The sequence below is a fragment of the Alnus glutinosa genome, chromosome 1 (genome assembly GCF_958979055.1).
Source record: "Alnus glutinosa chromosome 1, dhAlnGlut1.1, whole genome shotgun sequence".
Classification (NCBI taxonomy): domain Eukaryota; kingdom Viridiplantae; phylum Streptophyta; class Magnoliopsida; order Fagales; family Betulaceae; genus Alnus; species Alnus glutinosa.
In genome coordinates this window covers 2,029,102-2,054,607 of record NC_084886.1, presented here as the reverse complement: position 1 = coordinate 2,054,607, position 25,506 = coordinate 2,029,102, and the positions used below count along the sequence as shown (strand labels likewise).

At 37.4% G+C, this 25,506-nt stretch overlaps 3 protein-coding genes across 10 annotated transcripts; 1 reads left to right on the top strand and 2 right to left on the bottom strand.

The window, feature by feature from the left end:
• Positions 1-3,232: 3,232 nt before the first annotated feature.
• LOC133864992 (cyclin-dependent kinase G-2) lies at positions 3,233-10,470 on the top strand. Of its 8 annotated transcripts, XM_062301490.1 has the most exons (10): positions 3,244-5,533; positions 6,267-6,402; positions 6,502-6,590; positions 6,780-6,891; positions 6,976-7,082; positions 7,191-7,361; positions 7,434-7,551; positions 7,754-7,836; positions 9,075-9,159; positions 10,046-10,470. In XM_062301490.1, the coding sequence occupies exons 1-6, from the start codon at positions 3,777-3,779 to the stop codon at positions 7,285-7,287; spliced, it is 2,298 nt and encodes a 765-aa protein (XP_062157474.1). In that variant the 5' UTR covers positions 3,244-3,776; the 3' UTR covers positions 7,288-7,361; positions 7,434-7,551; positions 7,754-7,836; positions 9,075-9,159; positions 10,046-10,470. The 8 variants fall into 8 exon arrangements, with proteins under 8 accessions (XP_062157483.1, XP_062157474.1, XP_062157437.1 ...); XM_062301453.1 differs by having other exon boundaries at positions 3,244-3,521; positions 3,765-5,533; positions 7,191-7,836; XM_062301460.1 differs by having other exon boundaries at positions 3,244-3,529; positions 3,765-5,533; positions 7,191-7,836.
• A 1,028-nt stretch (positions 10,471-11,498) lies between these two features.
• On the bottom strand, positions 11,499-17,925 carry LOC133865044 (uncharacterized). The gene is made up of 4 exons (XM_062301516.1): positions 17,266-17,925; positions 15,436-15,867; positions 14,859-15,165; positions 11,499-12,022 (listed from the first exon to the last, which is right to left on the bottom strand). The coding sequence occupies exons 1-4, from the start codon at positions 17,725-17,727 to the stop codon at positions 11,880-11,882; spliced, it is 1,344 nt and encodes a 447-aa protein (XP_062157500.1). The 5' UTR covers positions 17,728-17,925; the 3' UTR covers positions 11,499-11,879.
• Positions 17,926-19,014: 1,089 nt separating this feature from the next.
• Positions 19,015-24,606, bottom strand: LOC133864971 (lipoxygenase 6, chloroplastic). The gene is made up of 9 exons (XM_062301431.1): positions 24,092-24,606; positions 23,082-23,359; positions 22,763-23,000; positions 22,054-22,386; positions 21,801-21,886; positions 21,602-21,709; positions 20,747-21,048; positions 20,251-20,517; positions 19,015-19,922 (listed from the first exon to the last, which is right to left on the bottom strand). Exons 1-9 carry the CDS (start codon positions 24,462-24,464, stop codon positions 19,163-19,165), a joined length of 2,745 nt encoding a protein of 914 aa, XP_062157415.1. The 5' UTR covers positions 24,465-24,606; the 3' UTR covers positions 19,015-19,162.
• Positions 24,607-25,506: the final 900 nt, after the last annotated feature.

Here is a 25,506-nt window from a genome sequence, read left to right as displayed (position 1 = left end):
ATAAAATATTACTGTTAGGAGGAAAGTGGACACGTGTTCTCTTTCTTTCCCCTTATCAAGATCGAATATTTAATATTTTATTCAAGACATGAATCAAAATAAAGATCGACGGTGATACACGCCAACAGCTGGAATGCTAAGTGAAATTAAAGTGAGAACGCTATGGTGGTATCTTAATATATATTTTATATTCTTTTTTAATATTTGTTTCACAGTTTTTTTTTTATTATTTTAATTTAATTTTATTATAAATAACATGTGTTATGCTTTGATTGGTGCTGATATAGCACATGAACGTATTCTAACAATTTTTCTAACGGGATAGACTATTTTTTTTTTCTTAGTCTATAGAGTGATTAATTACTTTTTATAACTTAAAATACTATTTATCAAAACAGCATATTACGAGAACTAAAAATACATTTATTCCTAAAATCAAACTGTATTAATGCCTATCAACTTGATGTCTTCATCAGGTGTCATATCCAAAGCATTGATCATCACAAATGTCTTTATTTACATTTTTTTTTTTTTTTTTTTTTGAACTACAATAAGCACGTCAAAAACCACTTTCATGTACTGGTCTTTTTCTTCGTTTCCAGATAGAGAAATCCTTTGAAAGATAATTCATTGTTAGCCTGTTCTTTCGTGGGAGGGAGGCTCTCCCTCTCAGTTTGTTTTTGTTTTGTCTCCCTCCTAGCCTTTGAGCTAAGGGGACTTATATTTTGTCTCCTTGGTTATATCAAGTGGAGATTTGTTTTTTCCTTGGCTTGGTTCCAGCGGTGGCTGACCTTCTCCAAGTCATTGTTTGGGCTCCGGAGCTTTTATGTTTTTTTGTTGTTTTCTTTGTTCATTTTTTCTCTTTGGCAGGAATATTTTTTCTAGTGTTGGTGGCGTGAATGTTGTTCCGGCGTGTCTTCTGTTTTTCAGTGTTTTTCCTTATTTGACCGTATCTTTGATGCTATATCTGAGAGTTTCTATTGATTTCTTCAAGACACGCACTCCTCAATAGTGTCCACCGTCTCCCTCCGGTCCCGTTGCCTCTTTCCTCAGTTGTCGGGCGTTGATGCATGTCGCGTGCCAGCACACGCCAGGGAGGTTTCTCTCCCTGGGCCGCGCGTGCGGTCCACGCTCTACTTTCCAAGTCGAGAGGGGTGTCTATCGGGTGGTTGCCAGTGGTTGACTAGCTTTTAGGGGCTTCTGATGGTGGCATTCCCGACAGCGACGACTTTGATTTAATATTCCTGTTTTTTCGGTTTTGTTTGTGATTTTTTTATTTTTATCACAATTTGCCTTTGTAATGACTTAGATATTACTAGGACTGTTTAGATGACTTTGGAGCTAGATCGGCTCTGTTTTATTTGTTGTATGCGCTTTATTGTAAAGAGAAGCTCAAACGCCGGTCTTGTAATGTCTAATTTTATTATTTAGGTAACTATTCTAGTGTGTGGGGATTCTTGTATCTTTATTCGCCGTATGCCTTCAAGCTTTTTATTGGAGCAATGAAATGATCTTCATTTGTTAAAAAAAAAAAAAAAACACTTTCATCAAATAAACAAGTAAGAGGAGGAATACCCCATTAACATTTAGCGATCAATTAGTTAACCAAAAGTTTTAATCGTACCAGTCAAGTCCCCCAATTTTATCAAAATTCAATGTTATTATTTATTTTTTTGAATCATATAGAAATAACGACTGTGATTTGGATTGGAATCTCTCAAAATCATTGGTAAAATGTAGGGGTGTGCAATTGGTTATAGTTGCAGTTATTTTCTCATGATCGCAATCGGGATATCGGTTATTCTATTTAAATAACCGCAACTGTAACCGGTATTACCAACCCTCCGTTATTAAAAATCGGTTATTAATCGGGTAACCAGTTTTCATACATTGTTGAGTTTTTTTTAATCCAATATCCAACAATTCAATATTCAATGCTAAATAGTAAAGAGAAATGTTAGGAGTATGAATTTTTTTTATCAATAGATGAGTACCAAGATGATGTGAAGCTTATTCATCGGAGATGATCAAAACAATTAATAAAAATAAATGCTACGGGTACCAATAAATAAGCTTTACATCATGGTACTCATCTTTTAGTAAAAGATTTGGTACCTCTAGCATTTCTTAATAGTAAATATTACTGGATTTGCATAATTTCATTTACCATTCATCATTAATTCATCTCAACAAACTCACAATTAAGTCCATAGATTAAATAAAATGATTGCAAAGAAAATCAAACAAATAAATATTATAAAATATAATGACAATTGTATTGTAATTAAAATATAATGACAACTTAAAAAAAAACCAAACCTTCATATTAAAAAACTTAAGATGATTCATTAGTTGAATTTAAAGGTTGAGTTTGAGGCCCATCTATAATATATATATATATATATATATACATAAACGGGTTACCGGTTATTCGGTTATTAACCGGTTTCTTAAAACCTTATAACTGGTAATCGCAACCGGGGTACCTAGTTATCCGATTGCAGTTATTTTTTGTTTTCTGGTTATCCGGTTAGCAGTTGTTGGCGGTTATTAGCAGTTATCGGTTATTAGTTGTTAATAATCATCCCGCTTGTACACCTCTAATAAAATAATTACTTACAATTTAACGCAAAAAGGCAAATATGAGACTCACATGCTCGGGACAGATGAACTCACTCTGCATCATGTATGGATGGGCCTCACACTTGCACTCTTACTCTCATCGGCGACTATCGAGCAATTCCAACTTGCTACAACCACCTAGAATAGGATCATCTTAATTTTAAATGAAATTAATAATATTTATTTTATGATTACAATTTAAAATTGATATATTTAATAGTATACATAATTTTATATTATTTAAATTTTTAAAAGACATATTAATATTAACTCCATATAAAACATTAGATGTGCCACAACCTTCATTGATATCCCATTTTCAATTAGAGGGGATCTCATCGGCGTGACTTTTATCTTCTAGCCAAAATTTCCAAACTTGGCCATACCGTCCGTAGACATCAAATTGTTGGCCTATCACACGCCTGGGGCTAAAAGCGTAATTTGGACGAAGTCACATACCCTATGGCAGTGTAATAGGGTCGGGCCGTAGTTAAGCCCAAGCATGCTGCAAAAGACACCGGGGGCCCCAATGATATTCGGGAAAGCCACCCGGCCCCGTCCCGATATTTCACCCATCCATCATTCCATCACATTATTTTACATATAGAAATTGAGAGCCACCCTTTCGCGAACTCAAGGCCATCTCACTCTCTTTCGATTGAGGGATCTCTCTCTCTTGAAGAAGCGCTCGCCGCCTTTTGTCTCTCTCGCTATCGCTCATTGTTTAGCTGTATCGATCTCTCACAAACCCTTATTTCGCATGGGAGATCGACGATTATCCCTCAGGTATCCTAATTTCTAGGGTTTCTCTTTGTTTCTAGGGTTTTGATTCTGAACCCTATTTTTCTGATCTTCTATAATCCGAGGGAATTTGGAGCTGAATAACGCGAAAATCGAAGGTCTGCAAGTAATTCCTTCACTGCTTTCTTGTATCATTTGAATCTCGTTTTGTTTTTGGATTTAGTTTGTTTGGATTTAGGGTTTGGCCTTGTAATTTCTTGTTTTTTTTTTTTATTCTAGTAAAAAAAATTTGGGGGAATTTTTGTGCGATTGATTTGGCGATTTTGGGTCAGGGTTTTACAGTGGTTGAATTGGGATTGGTATCTTATTTTTTGTGGAGTTATATTTCTTTTTATATATAGATATAATTAAATATGGCGGCTGGGAGGCATGGGGGTTATCGCGAAAACGAGTTCAGAGACCACGAGTCCAACTTTGAATTGTCAAGGAGGGATTTTTCTAATGCCAAGGAAGAGTATGATCGAATTAGGAACACTAATGGTGTACGGGACATTGAAAGGGGCCGAGTTCAGGATGTAAGAGATAGGGGTAGGATTAGACAGAAGGATATTAAGGAGAGGGAAGTGATGAATGGTGGGTATAGATCAGCTTCAAGTAAGAGTGATTCGGGCAGCAGCGGAGGTGGTGGTAGTGGTGTTGTTCGCGGGCCCAAGCGATGTGGGTTTGTGGCCAGGGCCGTTGATAGGGAACCGGGTGAGTTGTCAAGTGAGTCTGACGATGCTATTGAATCTGAATCGCAGGTAAAGGATCCCAATGTTTCGAAGGCGATGGATAATGGGGTTCAATCACCACCTCCCGAGAGGAAGAGGAAGTTTTCGCCTATAATCTGGGATAGAGATGACAAGGAAGTCAATAATTCTAGAAGTAGGCTGTCAACAACAGTGACAGCTCTTCCTCCTCCCCCGGCATTGCCTAAGGGATACCGTCGGTCACCTAATGTTGTTCCAGATGCTAGTGTGCAACTATCTCCGGTTAACAATAGTAAAGATGAGAATTTGCTGCGATCTGCATTGCCATTTAAGCCTCCTTTGGGACCTGGGTCAGGGGGGCATGTTGTGGCGGAGTCTCCAGTAGAGTTGTCTCCTGGATCACCAAAGCAGCGGTGGGTTAATAATGATCAGGAAGCAGAGCAGCTGGAAGATGATGATTATGTTCCTACCCGGAATATATCATCTTCAAGATGGGCAGCTGGGAATAACTCTCCCATTGACGAAGGTGAAATTGTAGATGATGAGGAAGTTCATAAAAGGAGAAGGAAATTGCCTCCAGCGGAGTCATTGGGGGCCAGGGTGCTCAACAAGTCTTTGAGTCCAGAGCTGGGGGAGCTCAAGAGAGAAGGCTCTGAAAGATCTAGAGCTAAATCATCTGAATCTGATGAACTAGTCACCCGTGGTAGGTCTTTGAGTCAGGATGATAACGCCGGTGGTGATTCAGAAAAGGATGACTACATGGAGACTGATGATGAACGTGATAAAAATTGTAGTAGTGGTAGCCGGTCAGATACTGATTCAGGGGATGAAGATGATTCTCGCCAGACACCAGAACCAGAACCTGCAGCGCCTCCACAAAGAAGCTTAAACATGCTTCAGGGTTGTAGAAGTGTTGATGAGTTTGAGAGACTTAACAGAATAGATGAAGGCACTTATGGTGTTGTATATAGAGCCAAAGACAAGAAGACTGAGGACATTGTGGCTTTGAAGAAGGTAAAAATGGAGAAGGAAAAAGAAGGTTTTCCATTGACTTCTCTGAGGGAAATAAACATTCTTCTTTCTCTTCATCACCCATCAATTGTAGATGTTAAAGAAGTGGTAGTGGGGAGTAGCCTAGATAGTATCTTTATGGTGATGGAGTACATGGAACATGATCTGAAAGGACTCATGGAGACAATGAAGCAGCCATTTAGTCAGAGTGAAGTGAAATGCCTAATGCTCCAGCTTTTGGAGGGTGTTAAGTATCTTCATGGTAACTGGGTGCTTCATCGGGATTTGAAGACATCGAATCTGCTTATGAATAATCGGGGGGAGTTGAAGATTTGTGACTTTGGGTTGGCTCGTCAATATGGGAGTCCATTGAAACCATATACTCATTTGGTGGTAACCCTTTGGTACAGGTGAGCTGCACTAGCATGTTTGCCTCCCATTTCCTTTTGCATTGAAGATGCATGTGGTCTTCTTGTTCATCATACACACTCAAAAAGCCAACTTTAGGGTATTATTTAATTAATGCATTTTATTTCAAATAAAATGGTATAAATTTCCAAGTACCCTCAATTTATTCTCAAATAAAGCAAATGAAAGAAGGCCTTGTCTTTTTAAAGAAACTAAAGTGTTAGTTAGGGAAGTTTTTAAAATAAAGTCCGTGAATTTTGCAAAGTGGACAATATTTTGGGACATCCCAAAATGGGATAGATCATAGATGACCAAGAATGTAAGATGGAGGGAGGTATACACCCCATTTCAAATTGTTACATTCTAAATTTGATTTTGTAGCTTCATCTATTTGTTTGTTGTTCACTTATATATAAAAAAATAGTTGATTGTTCAACACATGATTATCTCTGAAAACTTAATGGGCACAAAACTTTGTGCTTTAGTTTTGTTACTTGAGATTTCTGGTGTTCTTTTGCCAAAAAAATAACTGCATGTTAATCATGTCAGGCATAATTTGGTAGACTAACAACTGGTTATATCTGTATGCCTTGTTTTTTTTTTTGTCTTCAGATGGCTCTGTTTCATTTATTTATTTTCTCCCTTAATTGATGTATTTCTCCCTGACCATCCTCTCTCTACACATCTTTGGCTTTAAAGATCAAGTAGTAAAATATTCTTCTGTCTGTTTTGCAGGGCGCCTGAACTCCTATTGGGAGCAAAACAATATTCCACAGCAATTGACATGTGGTCGCTGGGTTGCATCATGGCTGAATTACTATCAAAGGAACCACTATTCAATGGGAAAACTGAATTTGACCAACTTGACAAGGTAAATTAGACTAATTCTGTTTGTCCTTGATCACTTTTGACTCTTTTATCTGTTAGGTTTTTATCATGACTTCATCACTTATACATTAAATGGTTGCAGATTTTTAGGATTCTTGGCACACCAAATGAGGCGATTTGGCCTGGGTTCTCCAAGTTGCCTGGGGTCAAGATCAACTTTGTCAAGCATCAGTAAGTATTAAAAATGATCTATTATCTAATTTCTACCTTTTACCCTGATTATGCTGTTCTTATTTTTGTCACTGTTTTCCCAGGCTTCCAGCTTTTGGTGGTTCTAGTCTGGCTATCAGGCCTTCTATGGTGACATTTTCAGTTGCACAGTTCACATGTTTTTATTAACCATTTATATGTTCATTTCAGGTATAACCTATTGCGTAAGAAATTCCCAGCTACATCATTCACTGGATCTCCTGTTCTCTCTGATTCTGGATTTGACTTGTTGAACAAACTTCTAACTTATGACCCTGAGAAAGTAAGTTACTACTCTTAAATGCATTGCCTAAGTTTGATATTACTGGCATAGTGACTTATTTAAGACTTGTTATGATGGGTGCAGCGAATTACAGCTGAAGCTGCTCTTAATCATGAATGGTTCCGTGAGGTTCCTCTTCCCAAGTCAAAAGAGTTTATGCCTACTTTTCCTGCGCAACATGCTCAAGACAGGTACTTGGCCCTATAAACAAGAAATAGCCAGTGGTATGAATTCTGATTGCATTATCTTTTGTCATGCAATAGTTATAATTAATTGTGTTTCTTTCATGTTGTAACCAGGCGTATGCGGAGAATAATGAAGAGTCCTGATCCTTTGGAAGAGCAGCGTAGAAAGGAGTTGCAAGGGAATTTGGGCACTGGTGGTGTGCTTGGCTAAGGGTAACAAATCTGCATAGTGGCCTGATCTCCATGATTTTGGTTTGCACAAAACTGACTAGTGACATGGTTGAGGTGAGAGACGTGCATTGAAACGAAGTTACAAATACTGTTTGTCGGAAGATCATTCGTGCTGTTTTTTAGCAGGCACTATTTGTCAGTGATTTGGGCGGAGACTTGTATTATTTGCCTCTTGCTGTCAACCGGATTTATTGCAGGTTAACTATGTTCTCCAGCTTTGCCTCATCGTTGCTTGCACTGCAAGGTGTGGCATAATTGGCTTTCCTCTAGAAAAAAAAAGAAAAAAAAGTTTCAGTTGAAACTTGTGTATGTAACATATCTATCCTCTTTGGTACATTGTAAACAGTTCTTTTTAAATTTGGTTTTGAAGATTAGAGCAGTATGGATTTTCTGCCAACTATCAGTTCTACCTTTTTTTTTTAATTGTCACATTGTGTTTGCAAGAGACGGTTGGTTGGTGTGAAGTGGAGGGGATGCTCTTTGCTTTCCATTGACGAAGAAACTGAGAGTAACCATAATACTTATGAAGGTAATTCATTCATTTGATGTCTATGGAATGTTTTCGAGGATCAAGATTATACTTTCCATGAGGGCTAATGCTTATGATGCGAGTATTGCACACCTATTTGGTTTGTGCAGGTTTAGTTTCTGTAGTGGATGTTTATTACCATTACTCAACTATGTGCAAAAACTATTGGTGGTGTGGCGGAATAGATGAATACTTTTATGTAGTGATCTCCTGGATATAGTTCTGTTTTTAGAATCCATGTCTCTGTTTATGAACCCATTGCAGAATAGTTTCTAGGGCAGCAATAATGTATACCGGATAATTTTGATGTATTTCTTAAATATATCAGATACTACTCTCTCTCTCTCTCTCTCTCTCTCTGTACTTTTTCCTGGGGGAGGGGGGTATGGTGTTCTCAATGTGCTCCTTTCATTAAAGGTGTGCAGTTGCTAAGTTTCATTTCTTCTTATAATGGATTTCGTTCTTGAGATTAAGGTTTCAGACATTTTGAAAATTGTCTTCATTGACTCTTATTTTTCAAGGTGTGCTTTTTGGAAGAATTACATAATTAGGCAAGCTGTTACTGATTTAAATCAAGAGATTTGTCTTTTCTTTTCTCCAAATGCTATATCTGTGTCAAACTACACATAGTTGAAGATAACTAAAATTCTAAACATGCTTGAGTTTATTTTGGTTGAGGGCATTATTAGTCATTTTTTAACTGACATAACTGTAAAATGAAACTAAATTATGGGAGATCATGTTAGTCTATGGAGAGCTTGGAAATGACCAACAGCGTGCTCGTCTACTCGAGGAATCAGCTTATTCAACGTATTTCCATTGTATCAGTGGTCTCTTAGGTGTGATTTAGTATGTAAAACCGTGAGGGCTTCTCAATTGTTGTGAGTGATGGTTAGCTCTATTTGCAATCCTGTTTTGTTTTAATTGTCCTGGCAAATTCATGTTTCATCACGCTAGATTAGGTGAAAATTTTGTGTTATTAGGTGATACCAAATTGCTTGTTTTTAAATATTTAGTTGCCCTTTGCTGCTATGATGTTCCGTATTGTAATTTGCTACTTGTTTCCTAAGCATGGTTCTGTGCTCAATAGTATTGACACCTCCTTTAGAAGGCATGGAAATGAACAAATTCTTGGCTCTGTACCTTATTATTCTCTTTGTACTGATGGTGTGAGAAGATTCAAGCTTTAACTAGTCCCAGAAATTTTCATGACATTTGTCTGCAAAATGTCACTGCAGTCTCAAAGCAAGCAGGTTGAGGAGGTTACCTGTTACTCTGGAATTTATAGAACTTCAATTAGGTGTCCCTTCTGGCTTCCTGAAGGTACAATACAAACCTTTGTTTATTATAACGTGTTATATCAATATCAAGCGTTTTTTTTTTTTTCAATTGGTTCAAGTAGTTGAATGAAAGGAAGGTCAAAGAATTGAGAGAGATTCTGTTCAGAATTTGATGCAAAACATAACATGCTCTCTCTCTCTCTCTCTCTCTCTCTCTCTCTCTCTCTCTCTCTCTCTCTCTCTCTCTTTATTCTATCTTCACAAGTGTTGCATTTTTATCTTTTGATAAATGATCATGATGGGATTGACACTGCAGCAGTCTTTAGGCGTACGGAATAATCAAGCTCCCACTGAATAGCTTTTTGCACCAAATAATCGATTTCTAAGTATTTTTCCCCGTAAGTGATATATTTGAAATTATAGAAACAAATACTCTTAATTAAGTAAGCATCACAACGAGGTATATTATCTTTACATATATAGATATTCATTATATTCAACGAATCAATTTGTTGTAAAAGTTGATGTATGGGTCTGAATGCTAGGAATGCTGTAGATTTTGTAAGTCAGATAAATCTTAGAATATTAAATATGCTAGTAACCTGTGGAACAAGTAAATGGAGCAGGAGGTTACAGTTTAAATTTTATCATTCATGAGCAAGTTTTTTCCTTTTGTTTTTGAATAGGTGCAATCTAACCTTACAAATTCTAAAGAACGGTCCATTTTTACTGGATTGCTGTTGGTTACCTTGCTGGGAATTATCAAATACTATTACTACCCTTGTAGAAAGAAAGTCTTATGTGATCCCCATCTGTTCTTTGCAAAAAAATTTGTTCCCTCCTATGTGTGTAACTTATTTTCGTTAGATTTCTTTGTCAGACCCTGTATGATAATTTGTTTAGAGGTGTCCTTTCTGTATAATTGATAGGCACGGCTGGAAGCAGTGGGCTTCCTGGAGATGGGGAAAATAATGGAAGTGTCCACTTTCCATTCACTATACAAATAAAGGAGATTCAGTTGGTATAAGCCGAGAAAAATGTATGTTACATTTATTGTAATGGTTGTTCACAATGAGGTCAAACAGGATCTTGGCTGGGAAGCTTTGCCCCTGTCTGCGGCTCATTTTGCTCATACATTTGGTGGAGGCCTGGTAGCAGTTGCTCCATTTGATCCTATCAGCCTGTCTGGTCGGTGATGTTAAAGCATTAGTGTTAACGAGCATGTTACTTATTTGGTAGACTGTTTGAATTTAGACATCTAGAATCTATCCCGGTGAGTGTAAAGTTTATCGTGGTGACCGTTGTAAGTATTTCAGGCAACCAACCGGAGAAAAAAAAAGTGCTACTCTTACAATTCTTTTGCATATTTGCTTACGCGTTAGCTTGTGATTGGAGGGTGTTAGGGTGTTAAAATTGTTTCAGTTGTTGATGTGGCTTCAATTGCAAGTTGTAAAAGAGTTGTAGATCAGATATTGGTTTAGCATAACTCAAAATAAAATAAAATAAAATAATATATATATATATATATATATATATATATATATATAAGCATTAATGCAGATGGCCAGATATGGTTTAGCAGGTTACGTGCAATGAGGGCATTAAAAATTGAATTCATCATTATATAAGAAAAGGGAATTTCTAAGATTTTTGGGAAGTGTTTTCTTTTTTCTTTTGGAATTTTTCACGTTGATGTTACTGTAAATTTCTAATCCCTGCTGTTTGTGTGATTGTTGGTTATTCTTCCCATTGTTCGATCCTACCAAATTTACAGGCGGTACAAGACATGGTTTAACGTTTGTTTACGTGAAGCACCTAGAAGCCATCGTGGTGGTTCATGTGAGGGGCTTGAGGCTGTAGATATCAAGACTTGTGGTCAAATTTCAAGACCTACAAGGTTTGCTTGTTTCTCGGCAATTGTATAATCTGCATATAGTAAAGAGACATCCGTCCATGTCTATCCTCTACAAAGATGAACTCGGTTGCAATGTTGACATTCTTCTTTTGTAATTAGTAGGATTTGGCAGTCACTATTTTCATTTATGATTTATCAACCCTTGTCATCAAATATCGTCAGCCTGACGATATATCCTCTTTCAAAAGAGACGAGATCAAGAGCTTCATGAAATGAAGATGAACTTTCGTATATATTTTTTTTTTCTTCTTTTCTCAAGATAGATACTTCAATAAATAAATTAAAATATAAAATACTTTTGAATGCACAAAAATAGTTTTTAATTTTATATCACATTAGAATACTTCTACAAACTTAGGCGAAGATGCTTTGACAAGGGCAATGCAAGACCAATTTTGGGTTTCATTTCTTTATGGGTAAGTGCAATTTCGTAGTTCTACTTTGGTACGCTTTCCAAAACCACTTAATGCTTGGCAAAAATTAAAACGTGAAGTATATTTCAAAGTATAATACATGATCAAAATGTATTTAGGTTCACTTAAAATTGAGTCTGTTCGTGTAGTTCTAGAATTAGGAGCAAAAGTAGCTTATGCGATGTACCGAGTTGTATATGTTCTTGCTTGCAACTTAACAGGTGAGAAGACCGATTGTCTGGCTCCATTGGTATATGAAACGATGTCGTGATAAAGAACAGGTTACCTTAATTGCATCAACCACTTTGTGATGAATGTTAACAGGTTGCAACAGAGGCTGGAAGTTGGGACTTTCTAATTGAACTTTCTATGTGAAATAACCACGTTCAATTTCTCGTTGCTGATGTGGAGAAGCCATGGCGTCGAGGAAGATTGTCAATTTGAAGTGAAAACCAAGGTCTTTCCGAGCAAAAAAGTAACCAATGTGAGTTCAATAAAAAATATGGTGTTGATAAGACCTCTATCAACCGTCCATCCAAAAATCGTGATCCCTCCATGATTGGTCTGCAAGTATGTTACTGCAGCACCAAAGAGAGGAGTAAACATTAGTTGCCTATACAATATACACATGAACAAGGTCCAAATTATAACTATATAATATACCAATATTTAGTGTAACAAAGGAAAGTTTCCTGTATGTGAAATTACATTTCTTTTGTATACTGAATTTTTAAAATGATACTTCTTCTTTGTTTGACAAAAAAAAAAAAAAAAAAGGGTAAGAAATTGCATAAGAGTGATTCCCGCCCTAAAGATAAATGTATAGAAAATCATGATAAAAGTACAGGATGCTGCCTAGGAGAAAGCTTCACCAGACAATGTTACTTGTTTCTCTTATGATTTTTAGCTATGGAGATCTGAATCAGACATATCACAGAGTGATACATACAAGTTGGAGTAAGAACCAAACTTTCCCTAATGCAACTAATATGCATTTGAGTGGCATAAAACCAGAGGAGATAAGAAACGACCCTTTAGAGAAGGTAAGCATTTTTGTTGAAAACACAACCAATTGAAGGTTAAAACCTTCAGTGAGCAAAGCTGTAAATAATTAATGGGTAAGAAGCATCTTTATGCATTCAGAGCAGATAATGAAGATCATAAATGTAGTTGCATCAGTGACTAGACACTGAGTAACAAGAAAACATTCAAGCCTAAGATAAGAAGTGCTACTACTGGAGCTAATGGATTGAGAAAGTTGACCTGCAATGACTCAGGAAAAACACTGGCCATATTTGTGTTATCAATCTAAAAGGACTGTAAATACTGGATGAATTATAAATGTGTTCATAAGACTATACATGAGTATTATATTAGAAAAAAATAAAGTATAAGAATCGTAGTTTTTCTTTTTAAAAAAAAGAGTTGAAGCTCATGTGCCAAAAGTCAAATGACGTTTGCTTGTAGTGATGACAATAAAATACTCCCTTCTTACTATATGTACACTGTCAATAGGCTTAGCACGTGCTAAAAGAAAAGGCTACGCACATGCCTTCATACATACCAAAGCAATCATCCATGAGTGTTATTGTACTTACTAAGCCAAATGCGGTCCATGACTTTTATGAAATCGCATACTAAACAAGAAGTGTTGAGTTGGGGCCTTCTTCCACTAGGAGGCCTTAGGCGATCGCATAAGTGGCCTAGTGAAAGAGTTGGCATTGTTACTAGGTTGCTCTGATACATTTGTAATGATCCAGGGAAAACGCTAACCATATCTGTGTTATCACTTCAAAAGGACTAGTCATGTTAAAATTAAAGCTTGTCACAATCTCCCACACTCAAATCCCTGACGTCATTGTCAGGATCCATGTCATGAAGTGCCCTAGTGCCACATGATGTTACTAAGTTGCTATGATGCCATTTGAAATGACCTAGGGAAAGCGCTAGCCACATCTGTGCCATTACTCCAAAAGGAAAGTTACAATTGAAGCTCACTAGAATTACTTGTAAAGTTCAATCTCGCCTGATAAGGAACCAATATGAAACTTAACACTTATGAGCACCGTGAGTGGATGGATTATAACGGTAAACCAAGCAGAAAAACCAAGCAAATTTTTATCTGCTTAAGACTAGATTGACTAGTTATAAAAGTTTTAGAACCATCCACATGTTGGAATCCATTTTCAGAAATAAGATATATGAACCAAATATTCTGTTGGTACATAGATGAGGGAACTTTGTCACTAAATCCAAAAATGGCGTTGAAACGTCCAAGCAATATGTGTTTCCAGTAAGGAAAACAGGTAAGCTGTTTTTTTGTAAGTTCTATTTACTGTTAGCCCATTCCCCACTTGAATGTTAATATCTTACTCTTCTTTTTGAGGCATTCCCATATATGTGTCCTTTTTCTAAAATATAGGTTTGTACTTCTTCAATTTCCTATTTTATACACATTTTTTCAAAACCAAATAAGTTTTTTACTAAAAGGCGCACTGCCTCCAATTTAAGGAAATCTTAAGAAAATCATAAATTTTTTGCCTTCTTGGTAATCATCATGTCATTTCAAACCAAGACTTCTTTATAGGAAAAAGAGAGTACCATATATAGTGTAGTCAAGATATAAGATCTTTGATTATTGTGTAGTGTGCCCTAGGCAATGCATTGGGGTTTCCCAGGTGACATTCTGGAGTTTGCTGCTTTGCCCAGGCCAGAGAAGGGCTTGTACTGCTTGCTTTTGTTTAGTATGTTCATTCAAAGGCAGTACAAACCACAACTACCTAAAGGGGGAAATTTTTGTTGCAAAGTCCTCAAAAGTGGCAGGGACGCTTCGATGGAGGTAAAATCTGACGAGCGTGTTTAAGTTGATCATGTACATCTTAAACTTCACGGATTAGTTTCATTACTCGATTTACATTGTAAAAGGTACGGAGTATGTGCCTGCAGAAGTCATCAGTGCAGTTGTTTTTTAATTGTGGAATGCTGCTTGATTTCTCCAACTATAGTGCATACCAACAAGAAATAGAACATGATTCAATGTATATCACTTCACAGAGAATATAAACAGAGAACTTCATACAATATTCACATCAAATTTACGTTAAACTGGAAGTAATGGAAATTAGCTATGTGCAATTAACATTAGAGTAAATTCTAGAAAATGGTTTGCATCCATATGCATTAATTGGTTGATTAGTTTCATGTTATATGATAATAGATCATGTCATGTGCCAGAAGTTATTACTGGAACCAAAACTGCAAGAAACTCATTACCAAGTGTATGAGATGAGAAATTGCATCATGTGACTAATCTAATTATCATAAGCATGATTTCTTAATCTTTGACAGATTAGAAGAAAATCAACAGAAACAGGAACAGATGTAATATTGAAACAAGATACGTGAATTCCATACCAAAGGCTTGTCTCTTGTGATACGAGGACATATAGGAAGCCAGTTGAGCATTTGTAGGAATCGGACCATAATCCAATGACTCCAAATCACTTTCAGAGTAATTTATTTCTATGGAATTTAAATGAATCGCAGCCTCCAAGTCCCCCACATTATTGGAAACTCTGTTGTACGATGAATCTGTTGAACTGCAGGCTAGAAAAGCATGCCATCTACTTGCAAGAGATACAATGCCTTGAGCTCTATGGGAAATTCTTGTTGCTGCATGCAAGCAAAGAATAATCCCAACAACCTGAACAATTGTGGACACCTGGAAAGTTCAAGGAACAACACAATGAAAATTTAAGCTTGAATATGTGTAGCAGCTAAATTTCAATGAAGAGAAATGGTATACAAACTCCCAAGTGCTCACTCCCTACACTTGGGAGTATGTGTAGCACACCTCTTTAATAAAATGTTATAATGAAAATAAGAGAAATGATAGGGATCCATTGTGAACTCAGCACCTGTCAATGCCATTTAACATATAAACCTTTTCTGCATGAAAAGCTCATAGAGTGAAAAATAGTAACAAACTTACTGCAAAATCGCCGCCATTTATTAAAGTGATTGCTCCATTGTATGCCGTGATCTGCAGCAGGGTCACAAATTGGCTTGCTGTGACAACAAAGAACTCTAGAAGCAGATAAATTCGGAATCTGTGGCTTATCTTGGAGAGATGATACCGCAAACGAGTGTGCTCCTCCATAAAAAGCAAGACATTAGATTCTCTTTCCAAGAGCTTCCCATAATCATCAAAGTGGATAACTTGCAGATTGCAGACCAAGTGAAACAGAACGCTGGCTGATAGAGAGATCATACTCACATAAGTCCAGGATATAATCAAAGCTGATACAATAGCAACTGATTGCCACCATGATTCATGATGTGCATATATATTGCGGATGACTTCACGTGCAGTCTTCAGAATGACACATGGTAGTGCCCAATAAATGAGCAAGCGTAAAGAACCCTATGAAAATAAATTATCTTAGTAAAACATAAATTAGAATTCTACGATAACAACACTGAAGAGATGAATCTGGCTTCAAATTCAGAGATGAGAAATCTTCTGTAGCACCAACAACTACTTGTGTACGCTTGAGTAGATACATGTATTTGTTATTCAGACTAGTGAATTTGTTGGAGAAAATCTGTTGATGTTGCAAGAGAAATGAACATCAGATTGCTTCAAGGCACGCAACAAAGTCGCTATCCTTAAGACAATATTTGCCTCCACCATATCAATGTATTTGGTGTGCATTGAGTTACAACAAATTTGTTTCTAGGATACAATGAAGCCCAACATCTGATATGTTGTTTAACTGCGTTATGCACAAACAAAGTTAAACACGAATACACTTAGAGATACTATTCTGTTAAGAGATTAGAAATCTGTTTCTGCAGTAAACATATTCTAATGATAATTTAAAGAACACGTTTTCTAGAGTAATGAAAGTCTTTTGAGAGAGAGAGGATGAGAGAATGCGTTGTTTTTTGATGATAAAATTTTGCAACTGAAATGGGCTATTTATGGATTTAGTGACACCTTTTTATCAACCAGGTGACTATTCTATATAGGTACCTTTTCATGAGGCAGAGGTGTCCTTGCACGATGAATAGGTACCTTTTATTGAACATCTATCTTTTCATGAAAATGTGTCTTTTATGAAGAAATACCATGTTTCGAAATGAACAGTCATTTAATTTTGACAGATTGATCTCAACGATCACTTAATTTGGACCATTGGATTTCAAAGATCACATCTTTGAAAAAAGAAACATCCTTTACTAATGGTCATATAATTATGACTGTTAGATCACAACCGTTACTAATGATACTTGATCTAATCCTGCCATCCAAAGCATTTCATTGCTAAATCATACTAACAAAGCCCAAAGCCTATAAGTAATTTTATTATTGGCTTTGAAAATCTTTGCAAAAGAATTTAGGGAGGGAAAAGAAAATGTTTAAAATGGAGTACATATCACCACATAATTAATAACTACAGATAGCATGTGCTATGAGCTTCTTTTGAAGATTTGAATAGAAAGGAGAACACGGTAATTTTGGCAAGCACATTATGTTCACACAATAAACGTCACTGCCATTTATATAATCCTATCGATTTTCACCTATTGTTATACATAAGCATTTCTACAAAATTGGGAACAGACGAAAAAATAACTTGGAATTGGCATTCAAACTCATTAGCATAGACCATCATCATAGATAGGGTTGATCGGGGGATGCCAAAACTGCATGGATAGCAAATTGGATACTCATATTGCTTAATTCAAAGCACAATTTCACACAAGCAAAAGCAGTATACAATAATACATACTCATAGAAGTTGAAACAAATGCTCACCCAAATCTGCTTATCGTAATCGTCACGAAACCGTGCCATTTGGCCATTGAACCGGTCAACAAATAGGAACCTCCGGATCCCGTACTTGCGACGATTGTGGGAAAGGCAGAGCAAAGAGACAGCGGCGAGGCACGCCTGCGAGGCCACGATTTCCATCTCGAAACTCTTTATCTGGTACTCCTCGCAATCCGAACAGTCGGAGAGCTCGAGCACTACAACTGGGAGCGCGACACCTATGAGCAAGAAAGCAACCCAAGACAGAGCGGAGCTCCACAACGACGACTGGTTGAACCCGAGGAAAGTGAGAAACTTTTCCAACTTCTCGAGGCTCTGCTCCAAATGGGTCTCTTCGTTTTGGCCTTCTTCTTGTTGTGGCTCTTGGCGTGTGTGGTTTTTGTTTGAGTTAAGGAGTGGCGTCTGGGCGGGAGGGTCCTCTGTGTGTACAACATGAAGATCAGCCATGAAATTAGTTCTTAGCCGAGCTTCTTAATTCAAAGATTGGACTAAAACTGGTCGTTTTGGATGAGAAATGGCGGAGACCCAGTGAAGATCCTGGAATCGGGAGTTCGGATTTGCAAGTATCGGAGGGTCAAAAGCAGACCAAACACAGGTGAATCGGTGATCTACCAGTTCCTCTTGTTCCTGAGCTAATAAAACATCAGAAGGCGGAAAAGGTATCTTATATGAAAAGTATAACGTGTGCGACCCGGATCATTGCGACAGTTTGAATTTTACGTCCCTAAAAGAGTTATAGCCGTTGGATGATTGCAATTTCCTTTCTTATTATTTAAACTAACTCCGTCAGACGTCAGTGTGGAAGTTTTCAATGCACAACCGTTGGATGTAAAGGGAACATCAGTATTTGATTGGTCGCGTAGTAGCTGATCATTTATTTTTTGTTTTCGGGAGTATGCTTCTCTGACCTCGTACCTCCAAAACTGGGACAAGGCAGCCTTCGCTTTTAAGTTTTTTGTCCAGCTTGTGTGGGGAATAGAAAATTGTCTTTTTTTTGTTTGACATAGAAAATTGTTATTAAATGACGAGAAACAAACAGACAAATACTACCTACACAATATAATATAATTGATGGCAGATTTCTGAGTATCTGATTCTAAACGGAATGGGGGCATTATTTTCTTTTAAAGTATATCATTAATTATAAATTTGCTATTTTTAAAGATAAGAACTTGTGTCAAACGTATTCATGATTGGCTAGTAATTTAACGTAATATTAGGGTAAAAGATTCTATCCATATAATTTACCTTTCATTTTAATTTTATACAAATATTTCACATGAGAAAGAATGATAGATTATTAGTTAAATAATTAAATTAAATTAACTTTTTTGTATTAGCAAAAACTAAAAGAAATAATGTGAAGTTTTTCTAATAATTTTACTTCAATTCCAATTAAAGTATATGTGTTGTTATCAAATTAAGAAGTAAGAATAATTACTCCATTCCGCAACCCAAACGAGACAGAGGCATTAAGATAAATAGTGATTTAACACAAATTTACACCCAAATTCCCCTTAGAAATCAGCAAATCGGCTGAAAAGTATCCTCATGACAGACATGGATATTCCTACCCCTCTTGAAGAAAAGCATAACAAAACCGATACTCTTGCTCCCACATTTTTCTTTTACTTGGTTTTGTGCATTTTACAACATATTAAGTAGGGAGCTCTCGCAGTAGGGAATAGCGTCCTATGAAATGAAATGGATTATATCTTAGTTACCAAAAACACAAGCTGAAAAGATGTACTTATAATGGAGAATAGAATATTCATAAAGAACTCCTAGATTTACAGGCTTTTGACAAAGCAATAGTAAGCACCAAAGATGGCTATAACTACGAGATGAGGACCTAGTAAACCTTTCACACCAGCTAAAGTCATCAAATAGAGACGCTATTGGGGATTCCGCGACCCGTGACTCCCGGCCCGGAAGTGGGAAGAAACAGTTCATAGGGGGGAACACCTGCACCACTTCTATTTTTAAGATGACTGTTTTTATTTCTTTCATTTATTATCTCCTCTATCTCCTCTAGTCTAGCAGAGAATTTATTGAACATTTTCAAAACTTGATGATCATTGATCCAATGGCTGTGTAGCCGGTTCACCTGACCCAGGTACTCTTCATCTGCAGAGTGAGTGGAGAGGGTGTCTTGAATTGCCATTACCTTGGTCGCTTGAAGTTGAGTCGGCAAGGAAGATAGGAAGGTATGCTGAGGGTTTAGAATAAACTTCTCATAATCAGAGTCAGTTTCTTGTGGAATGAGTCTTCTCAAAAGGGTAGGACGGTTTGGGACATATCCTCCGAACGGGTACTGCCCAAAGTTGATAGCTGCATGCTGACCAGAAGCAATCCAAATCATTGTGGTAAGAATACCAGATAAGTCCTCCTTGGTATTCAGTTTAGGCCACCAGGGCTCATTCCTTTTGTCATGGTGACCCTTGTTCTTGATTTCATCCCACCAGGCTTGGAGCTCAAGATCAGAAGTGACAGAATTTGGCTCACTGTAGAAATGGTTGACATAATTGTCTACCCATTCTTCAATTGCCGACCATACTAGGAGGCCATCTGCAGCATAAGGGTAGTCTTCAATTACAAGTCTCACACCACAGGGCATCGACGGATCCTCCACTGCCATGCCCCTGAAATCAAGACAAGCATTAACTATATTGTTTGCTCTTCCGGAAGGCTGGCAATATTAATTAATATTCTAACATTTCCATCCACGTGTAGCTCAAACTCGAGACCTTTATTCTAATATCATATCAAATTATCACTTATCCCAAAAGCTTAAGCTGATAATAAAGAATGAATTTAATCATTTAATTAATATTTTAACAATCATAAAGTAGACAAACTATGGAAATGGGGATGATATGTTGAGACTAAGCCACTAGAGGGAGGAGGGCGTATTTAAAAGCGCAGGAGAATCCAGTGTTTTAATGTGTTCATTTGATTAGAGAACCCTACCTCCGAATAAGATCTGCTGGCAAAGCATCAATGTCAAACCGCCACAACCTCTTGTAGGCTGCAGAGCTAAGCTCCATGGCATACTTTCCTGGACTGAAACAAGCCTCAATTATTCCCCCTCCATTTATTAGACCTTGCCGTGCAAGTGCATTAATTTCTAGTGTGTAGCGCATATGAGGGTGGAGTAGCTTGTAAATGGGGTGCATTGAACTGAGCTGCCTATGAGTTGCAATTATATAAGACTCCATGGTAGCATGAGTCCTCAACCTGAACACACAAATCGCTGACAGATTAGCAGTCTTCATATGTTATCTTCCTTTATGAAGCAAGTAAAGAATCTGTGTGAATGCACCATTTCTTTTGTCTAACCAAGGTTTCTAATTCTGATAATGGGATCCCAACATCAGTTCTACAATAGGTTCCCGCATAATCTCAATTTGATCAAAATTAGTTTGATATAGTATAATCTAAAACTTTGTAGATTTCATCTTTTTACCAGTGATTCACTAGTTGATGGACACCAGCGTCATTTGAGCAAACATGAGCTTTGGCTAGCTTCCAGGTCCAATGCGTGGTAGCAGCATGCCCGTGAGTGTAAACATGTTTATTTCGAGGTGAGGAAGGCGTTGGGGGAAGTGAAAGCTCAATAGCTATAGGCCTCAGAAAACCGGTCTTGGTATAGAAAAAAATTGTCCTAGAAGCATAAGTTTTCCTGCTGGGCAAAGAGTTAATCTTCTTGACGAAAGGCAAAAGCATGTCATGGTAGTCGAGTATAAACAGTCTCTTGTCCTCAATAGCCTGTATTGTCAGATGTTTTACAGGAAGAGTTAGAGAGGCAAAAGAGGCAGACATATATTTATATATAGAAAGAAAGGAATGCTTCCATAGAAAAAAAAAATGTCATACTCAGTTTTGGATTCTGGAACCATAGTTGGTTTGGTCTTTCAAAATAGTAAAGGAGTGAAATAATGAAAAAGAAAATAGTGCAGCATACTGGCTCAATCTTTTTCTTCGAGCTTAAGGAGAAATGTGAAAGACCAATTATAGTAAAAAAGTTTGGTAAAACACTAGAAATATAAAGACAAAAACTACGGGATAGATATGCCCTGATTGAAAAATTCATGTTTGTTTTTATCGCATTTTAGGTGCGCTACAAATATGAAGTTGTTACGGATAAAGTTAGGCACCTTGGCAAACAAAAAACAGAAGACACACATGAATATCAAAATATCCTTTTTCTTCTCAGTCAAAAACAATGGTCATGCCTCATTCTACGAAATGAATCATCATATATATAAGAAAGAGGAGAGTATATAAATCCAGATATCATAAAGCAAGCAGATGTCAATACCTTTTCCAAACTCAATCCGTTGAGTTCTTGCTCTATCAATTCTTTTGTGAGAGCTGACTCTGGAGGGCCGTAGACGGCAGGGTCTAGCTTGCTGAGGATTGGAAATTCCTGCAAATACTTCCAACTTAAGGATTCCCAATAAATGACTGATAAACATAAATTATATAAGAAAACAGATAACAGGCTGTTTTAGTATTACCTTCAAAAGCTCGATGTTCACCGGATTGACCCCAGCTAAACTCTGACGTGCAAATTCGTTGTCTCGCAACCAAGCAAATCTATCTCCTGGATACAGTAACCACATAAGGTGCAAGAAATAAATGATGTTTTCAATCTGAAATTTTTTTATTTTATTTTTATATGTGATGTAATTGTAAGATACAAGTGCAAGTACAAATTGCTTTCTTACAAAACTAGAAAGAAGACAGAGGTAGAAGAACAAGCATACTAACTTTTTATAATGGCCGGGGTTTCATACTTCAACAACCTTTGGCCAATGCTCATAACCTCTTTCACCATCTTGCCCACATACCGATTCTCAACTAAATCTTTATGCTCGTCCTCTTTCAAGATAAAACCATCATTATATAGCTTATCAATATCAGAAAAGCACTTAAAAGAGATGTCCGAACTTGACAATGTCGCAGCAATAGATGGTATAAGGTTGTGAAGCACGGCTTTCAACCTTCCTGCCGAGAAAGTATTCTGCTTAATCTCCTCAAAAGTTTCATCTCGAGGAACATACACTGGATGGGGCTTTTCGATCCTGGTCTCAGAAAGTGGATCTATTTCATTTCCACCAAAGTCAACACAAACATAATTAATATTAACTAAAGGAGAAAATGCATCACAAAAACATTGCACAATAACACTTAAAAGGGTCCGTTTGGGTTTGCGATTACAAAATGTACGATTTGAAAACGCAATTTTTAAAAAATGCAATTAAACGTTTGGCAAAATCGCAGTTTAGCCTTTAAAATCGCGTGCTTATAAAAATGCATCTTCTTGCATGTGATTTGAAAACGCCGATTTTTTTACGTTTTCAAATAGCAATTTTTTAAAAATGCACTCGCAAACGATACAAAATCTGTGAATTGATTTAAAATCGCACTCTTAATCTTCGAAATCACAATACCAAACACACTCGAAAGAACAGCATACCTGACCCTGTTGGAGGCCGGCCAGTTCTGCAGCGCCTTGGATAAGGCCACTCCTCACTACCCAGTACGGGCCTAGCAAGATCTTCATCCTTGTCCGGATTACCCAAATCATTATAGAGATCATAATCATAAATCCTATCATGTGGCTTTCTCTCACCCTTCCCATTACCCCGAATGCTCAATAAGTCTTCACGTCGAAGATCTTTTATGCCAGGTGGTGTTTGTGATGGTAAGTATGCCTGTTCACAACAATGTAATTATGTGTGAGCATTGAAAATTTTGTGGAAACACAAGAGACATACAGATTACACAGTTCTCACTTGATTTTTGAAGATAATTCTACTTTCAGGATTATCTTTCCGTGAATGGATCCATGTATTGGCTGGGAAGAAGATGGGCCCTCCATCAAAGCCATGAATGACAATCTCCAGCAAGTAGAACTCCTTGCTGTGAAGATTTGTAAGGAGAATAGCGCCAGGACACCCAAAGTCATGCGGGACAGTGAGTTTAGCAGCATATTCAACAATGTGGGGATTGCTCAATGGCCTCGTCAACCATCCTCTAACAGAGGACTGCACACTCTTTCCTGAATTGGTATCTGTAAAAGGCAGATTATTCAGCTTCATTGACAAAACCAAAAAAGAAGAATGACATATAACATTAATATTCTCTTTTTTTTTTTGGTGGGAAAAAAAGAAAAAAGAAAAAAGAAAAAAGAAAAAAGAAAAAAGAAAACCAGAATTTCTGCATTAAAGTAGCAATATTGTTCCCCTTCCATAAAAGCCAATGAAAAACTACTAATAATACAATTGGAACCATAGATCCCTCGTATAGACGATGGGTGAGTATAAGCTGCTAAAAATTTAGGACCTTCAAACATGTGATGAGCACAAACCAAAAGTTAGTGAAAAAGATTAGAGTATTAAATACAGATAAAGACATGAAAATCCCACTATAACACATGTCAGACAGCCTTCTTCCGTTTTTGCTTTTCTTACACCGTTATGTATTGTTAGCCGTTGTTCAGACAAACCCAAAGGGCCACCTACTCCAAATATTGTTGCATGAAAATCCTCCACACGGCCACACCCATGAAAGAAACGACAACATTGATGATCACGTGTCATTGGTTGGACAGCATGCTTATTGCATCTGGTGTTCTAGCTGATGTGCTAGAGAGTGTTGTATTCTTTTGTTTGTTAATAGAAATTCATTCATATTTTTTTAAAAAAAAAAAACAAAAGAAAAAACAAAAAACCGTTGATGATCACTAGCCCCCCAAAAAAATCCTTTACTTAAAGAAAGAACAAAAAACAAAAAGACTACTAACCGGGATCAATCTCTTGGCTTATGAGGTGAATGAGAATCCCCTTGCCAAACCCGTTGACAAAGAACTCCCACTGGTCCTCTATCTTCTCCGTGATCTTCTCCTTCATCTTCTTCCTCACCGTCACCACTGCCCTCACTTCGATCCCTCCTCCCGAAGACAACAAAGACCCATTACTCTCTTTGCTCTCCAATGGACTCGCAGCCTCCAAAGCCTTGTCCCCACTGCTGATCACTGCCCGGATTGACCCGTTCTCTTTGACCCGTACACAGGACCTCCGGGCTCTGGGGCTCTCCCCGGAGATCGCCGGAGTTCGCCGGAAGATCCCTCTGGCGACGCCAGACTTCGAAGGACCGGCCGGATTGACCGTAAGCATTTCTGCGTGCGTGTAATAGGTCTTTGACTCACAGCTGCCGAGGTAGACTTTATGAACTAGAGGAGTGAGGACGTTGATTGATATTGGCAAGGAGGAATGAAACGGCGTCGTGTGAGTTTATTTACTTGCCTTGATAGAAGTAGTTGTTGAAGCCCGGTAGTGGAACTGACAACAGCAGACGAGGAGTACGAGCTTTGAAGAGGTTTTTTTATTATATTATTTTGTAGGTGTTCTGTCAGTTCTGGTATGGAAATGCAACGAGACTCGCAAACATGGGAGCGTGGACGGACTGTCCAATTGTTATATATGCGCATACGTGTCTAAAGTGTACCTAGAGACTTCACGACTCAGGAGGTTCAATCAACGTATGCCAAAGTGTTGCGGGCGAGTAGTCTCATTAACACCATTGCTTTGGGTGGAAAGTGGCCGTGCATGGACGATGATGATCCACGGGGTTTCTTTAGAATGCCTTGGAAACGCGCTTGTGGAGGAGCGTGTGAGTTGCGAAAATAGCAATTGCTTTCGTTGAAAGGAGCTTTTACTTGCAAGAAAAGTCGTATAACATGTGCTGGAAAAATTATACCGTTCTCGAAAATATATATAAAAGAAAGACACGCCTGTTTGGGGTATACAATCGACTGTCGTAGCGAATATTTGTTTATAATTGCAATTGGAATTTTTGGTTATTTTTATTTCAATAACTATAACTGGTAGGTTGGTTGCAGTTTTTACCAACCATAAGTTATTGGGGTTATTTTAAATCTGTTATTAACCGGATAATCAGTTTTCATATATGTTGAATTTTTCAATTTTTTGAACGGCAAGTTAAGTCCATGAAAATGATAGGCGAAAGAAAAAGAAGGAACTTATTCGTCAAATAAATCGGAGAAGAAGACAGAGAGGAAATGCATAGCAGAGGAGAAGAAAGGTGGATGAGAAAAAATGATAACCGAATAAAAGGAAAAGTGCCCAGCAATCTCCAAACATGGCTCTACCGGGCACAAACTATCTAAACAAACTAAACAGATAAAAGTGTGTAGGC

Bases quoted from the DNA above. Each gene is read 5' to 3' on its own strand.
- LOC133865044 (XM_062301516.1), bottom strand. From the start codon at position 17,727: ATGGCTGATCTTCATGTTGTACACACAGAGGACCCTCCCGCCCAGACG. The intron at 15,166-15,435 runs GTAAGTTTGTTA...TGAACTTTCCAG, and splicing joins TAAATGGCGGCGATTTTGCA to GTGTCCACAATTGTTCAGGT. The intron at 12,023-14,858 runs GTATGGAATTCA...TTGGTGCTGCAG, and splicing joins TCACAAGAGACAAGCCTTTG to TAACATACTTGCAGACCAAT.
- LOC133864992 (XM_062301453.1), top strand. From the start codon at position 3,777: ATGGCGGCTGGGAGGCATGGGGGTTATCGCGAAAACGAGTTCAGAGAC. The intron at 5,534-6,266 runs GTGAGCTGCACT...TCTGTTTTGCAG, and splicing joins GTGGTAACCCTTTGGTACAG to GGCGCCTGAACTCCTATTGG. The intron at 7,083-7,190 runs GTACTTGGCCCT...TGTTGTAACCAG, and splicing joins GCGCAACATGCTCAAGACAG to GCGTATGCGGAGAATAATGA.
- LOC133864971 (XM_062301431.1), bottom strand. From the start codon at position 24,464: ATGCTTACGGTCAATCCGGCCGGTCCTTCGAAGTCTGGCGTCGCCAGA. The intron at 21,710-21,800 runs GTAATACTAAAA...AAGTATTTGCAG, and splicing joins TGAACATCGAGCTTTTGAAG to GAATTTCCAATCCTCAGCAA. The intron at 20,518-20,746 runs GTAAAAAGATGA...TTGTGTGTTCAG, and splicing joins CATCAACTAGTGAATCACTG to GTTGAGGACTCATGCTACCA.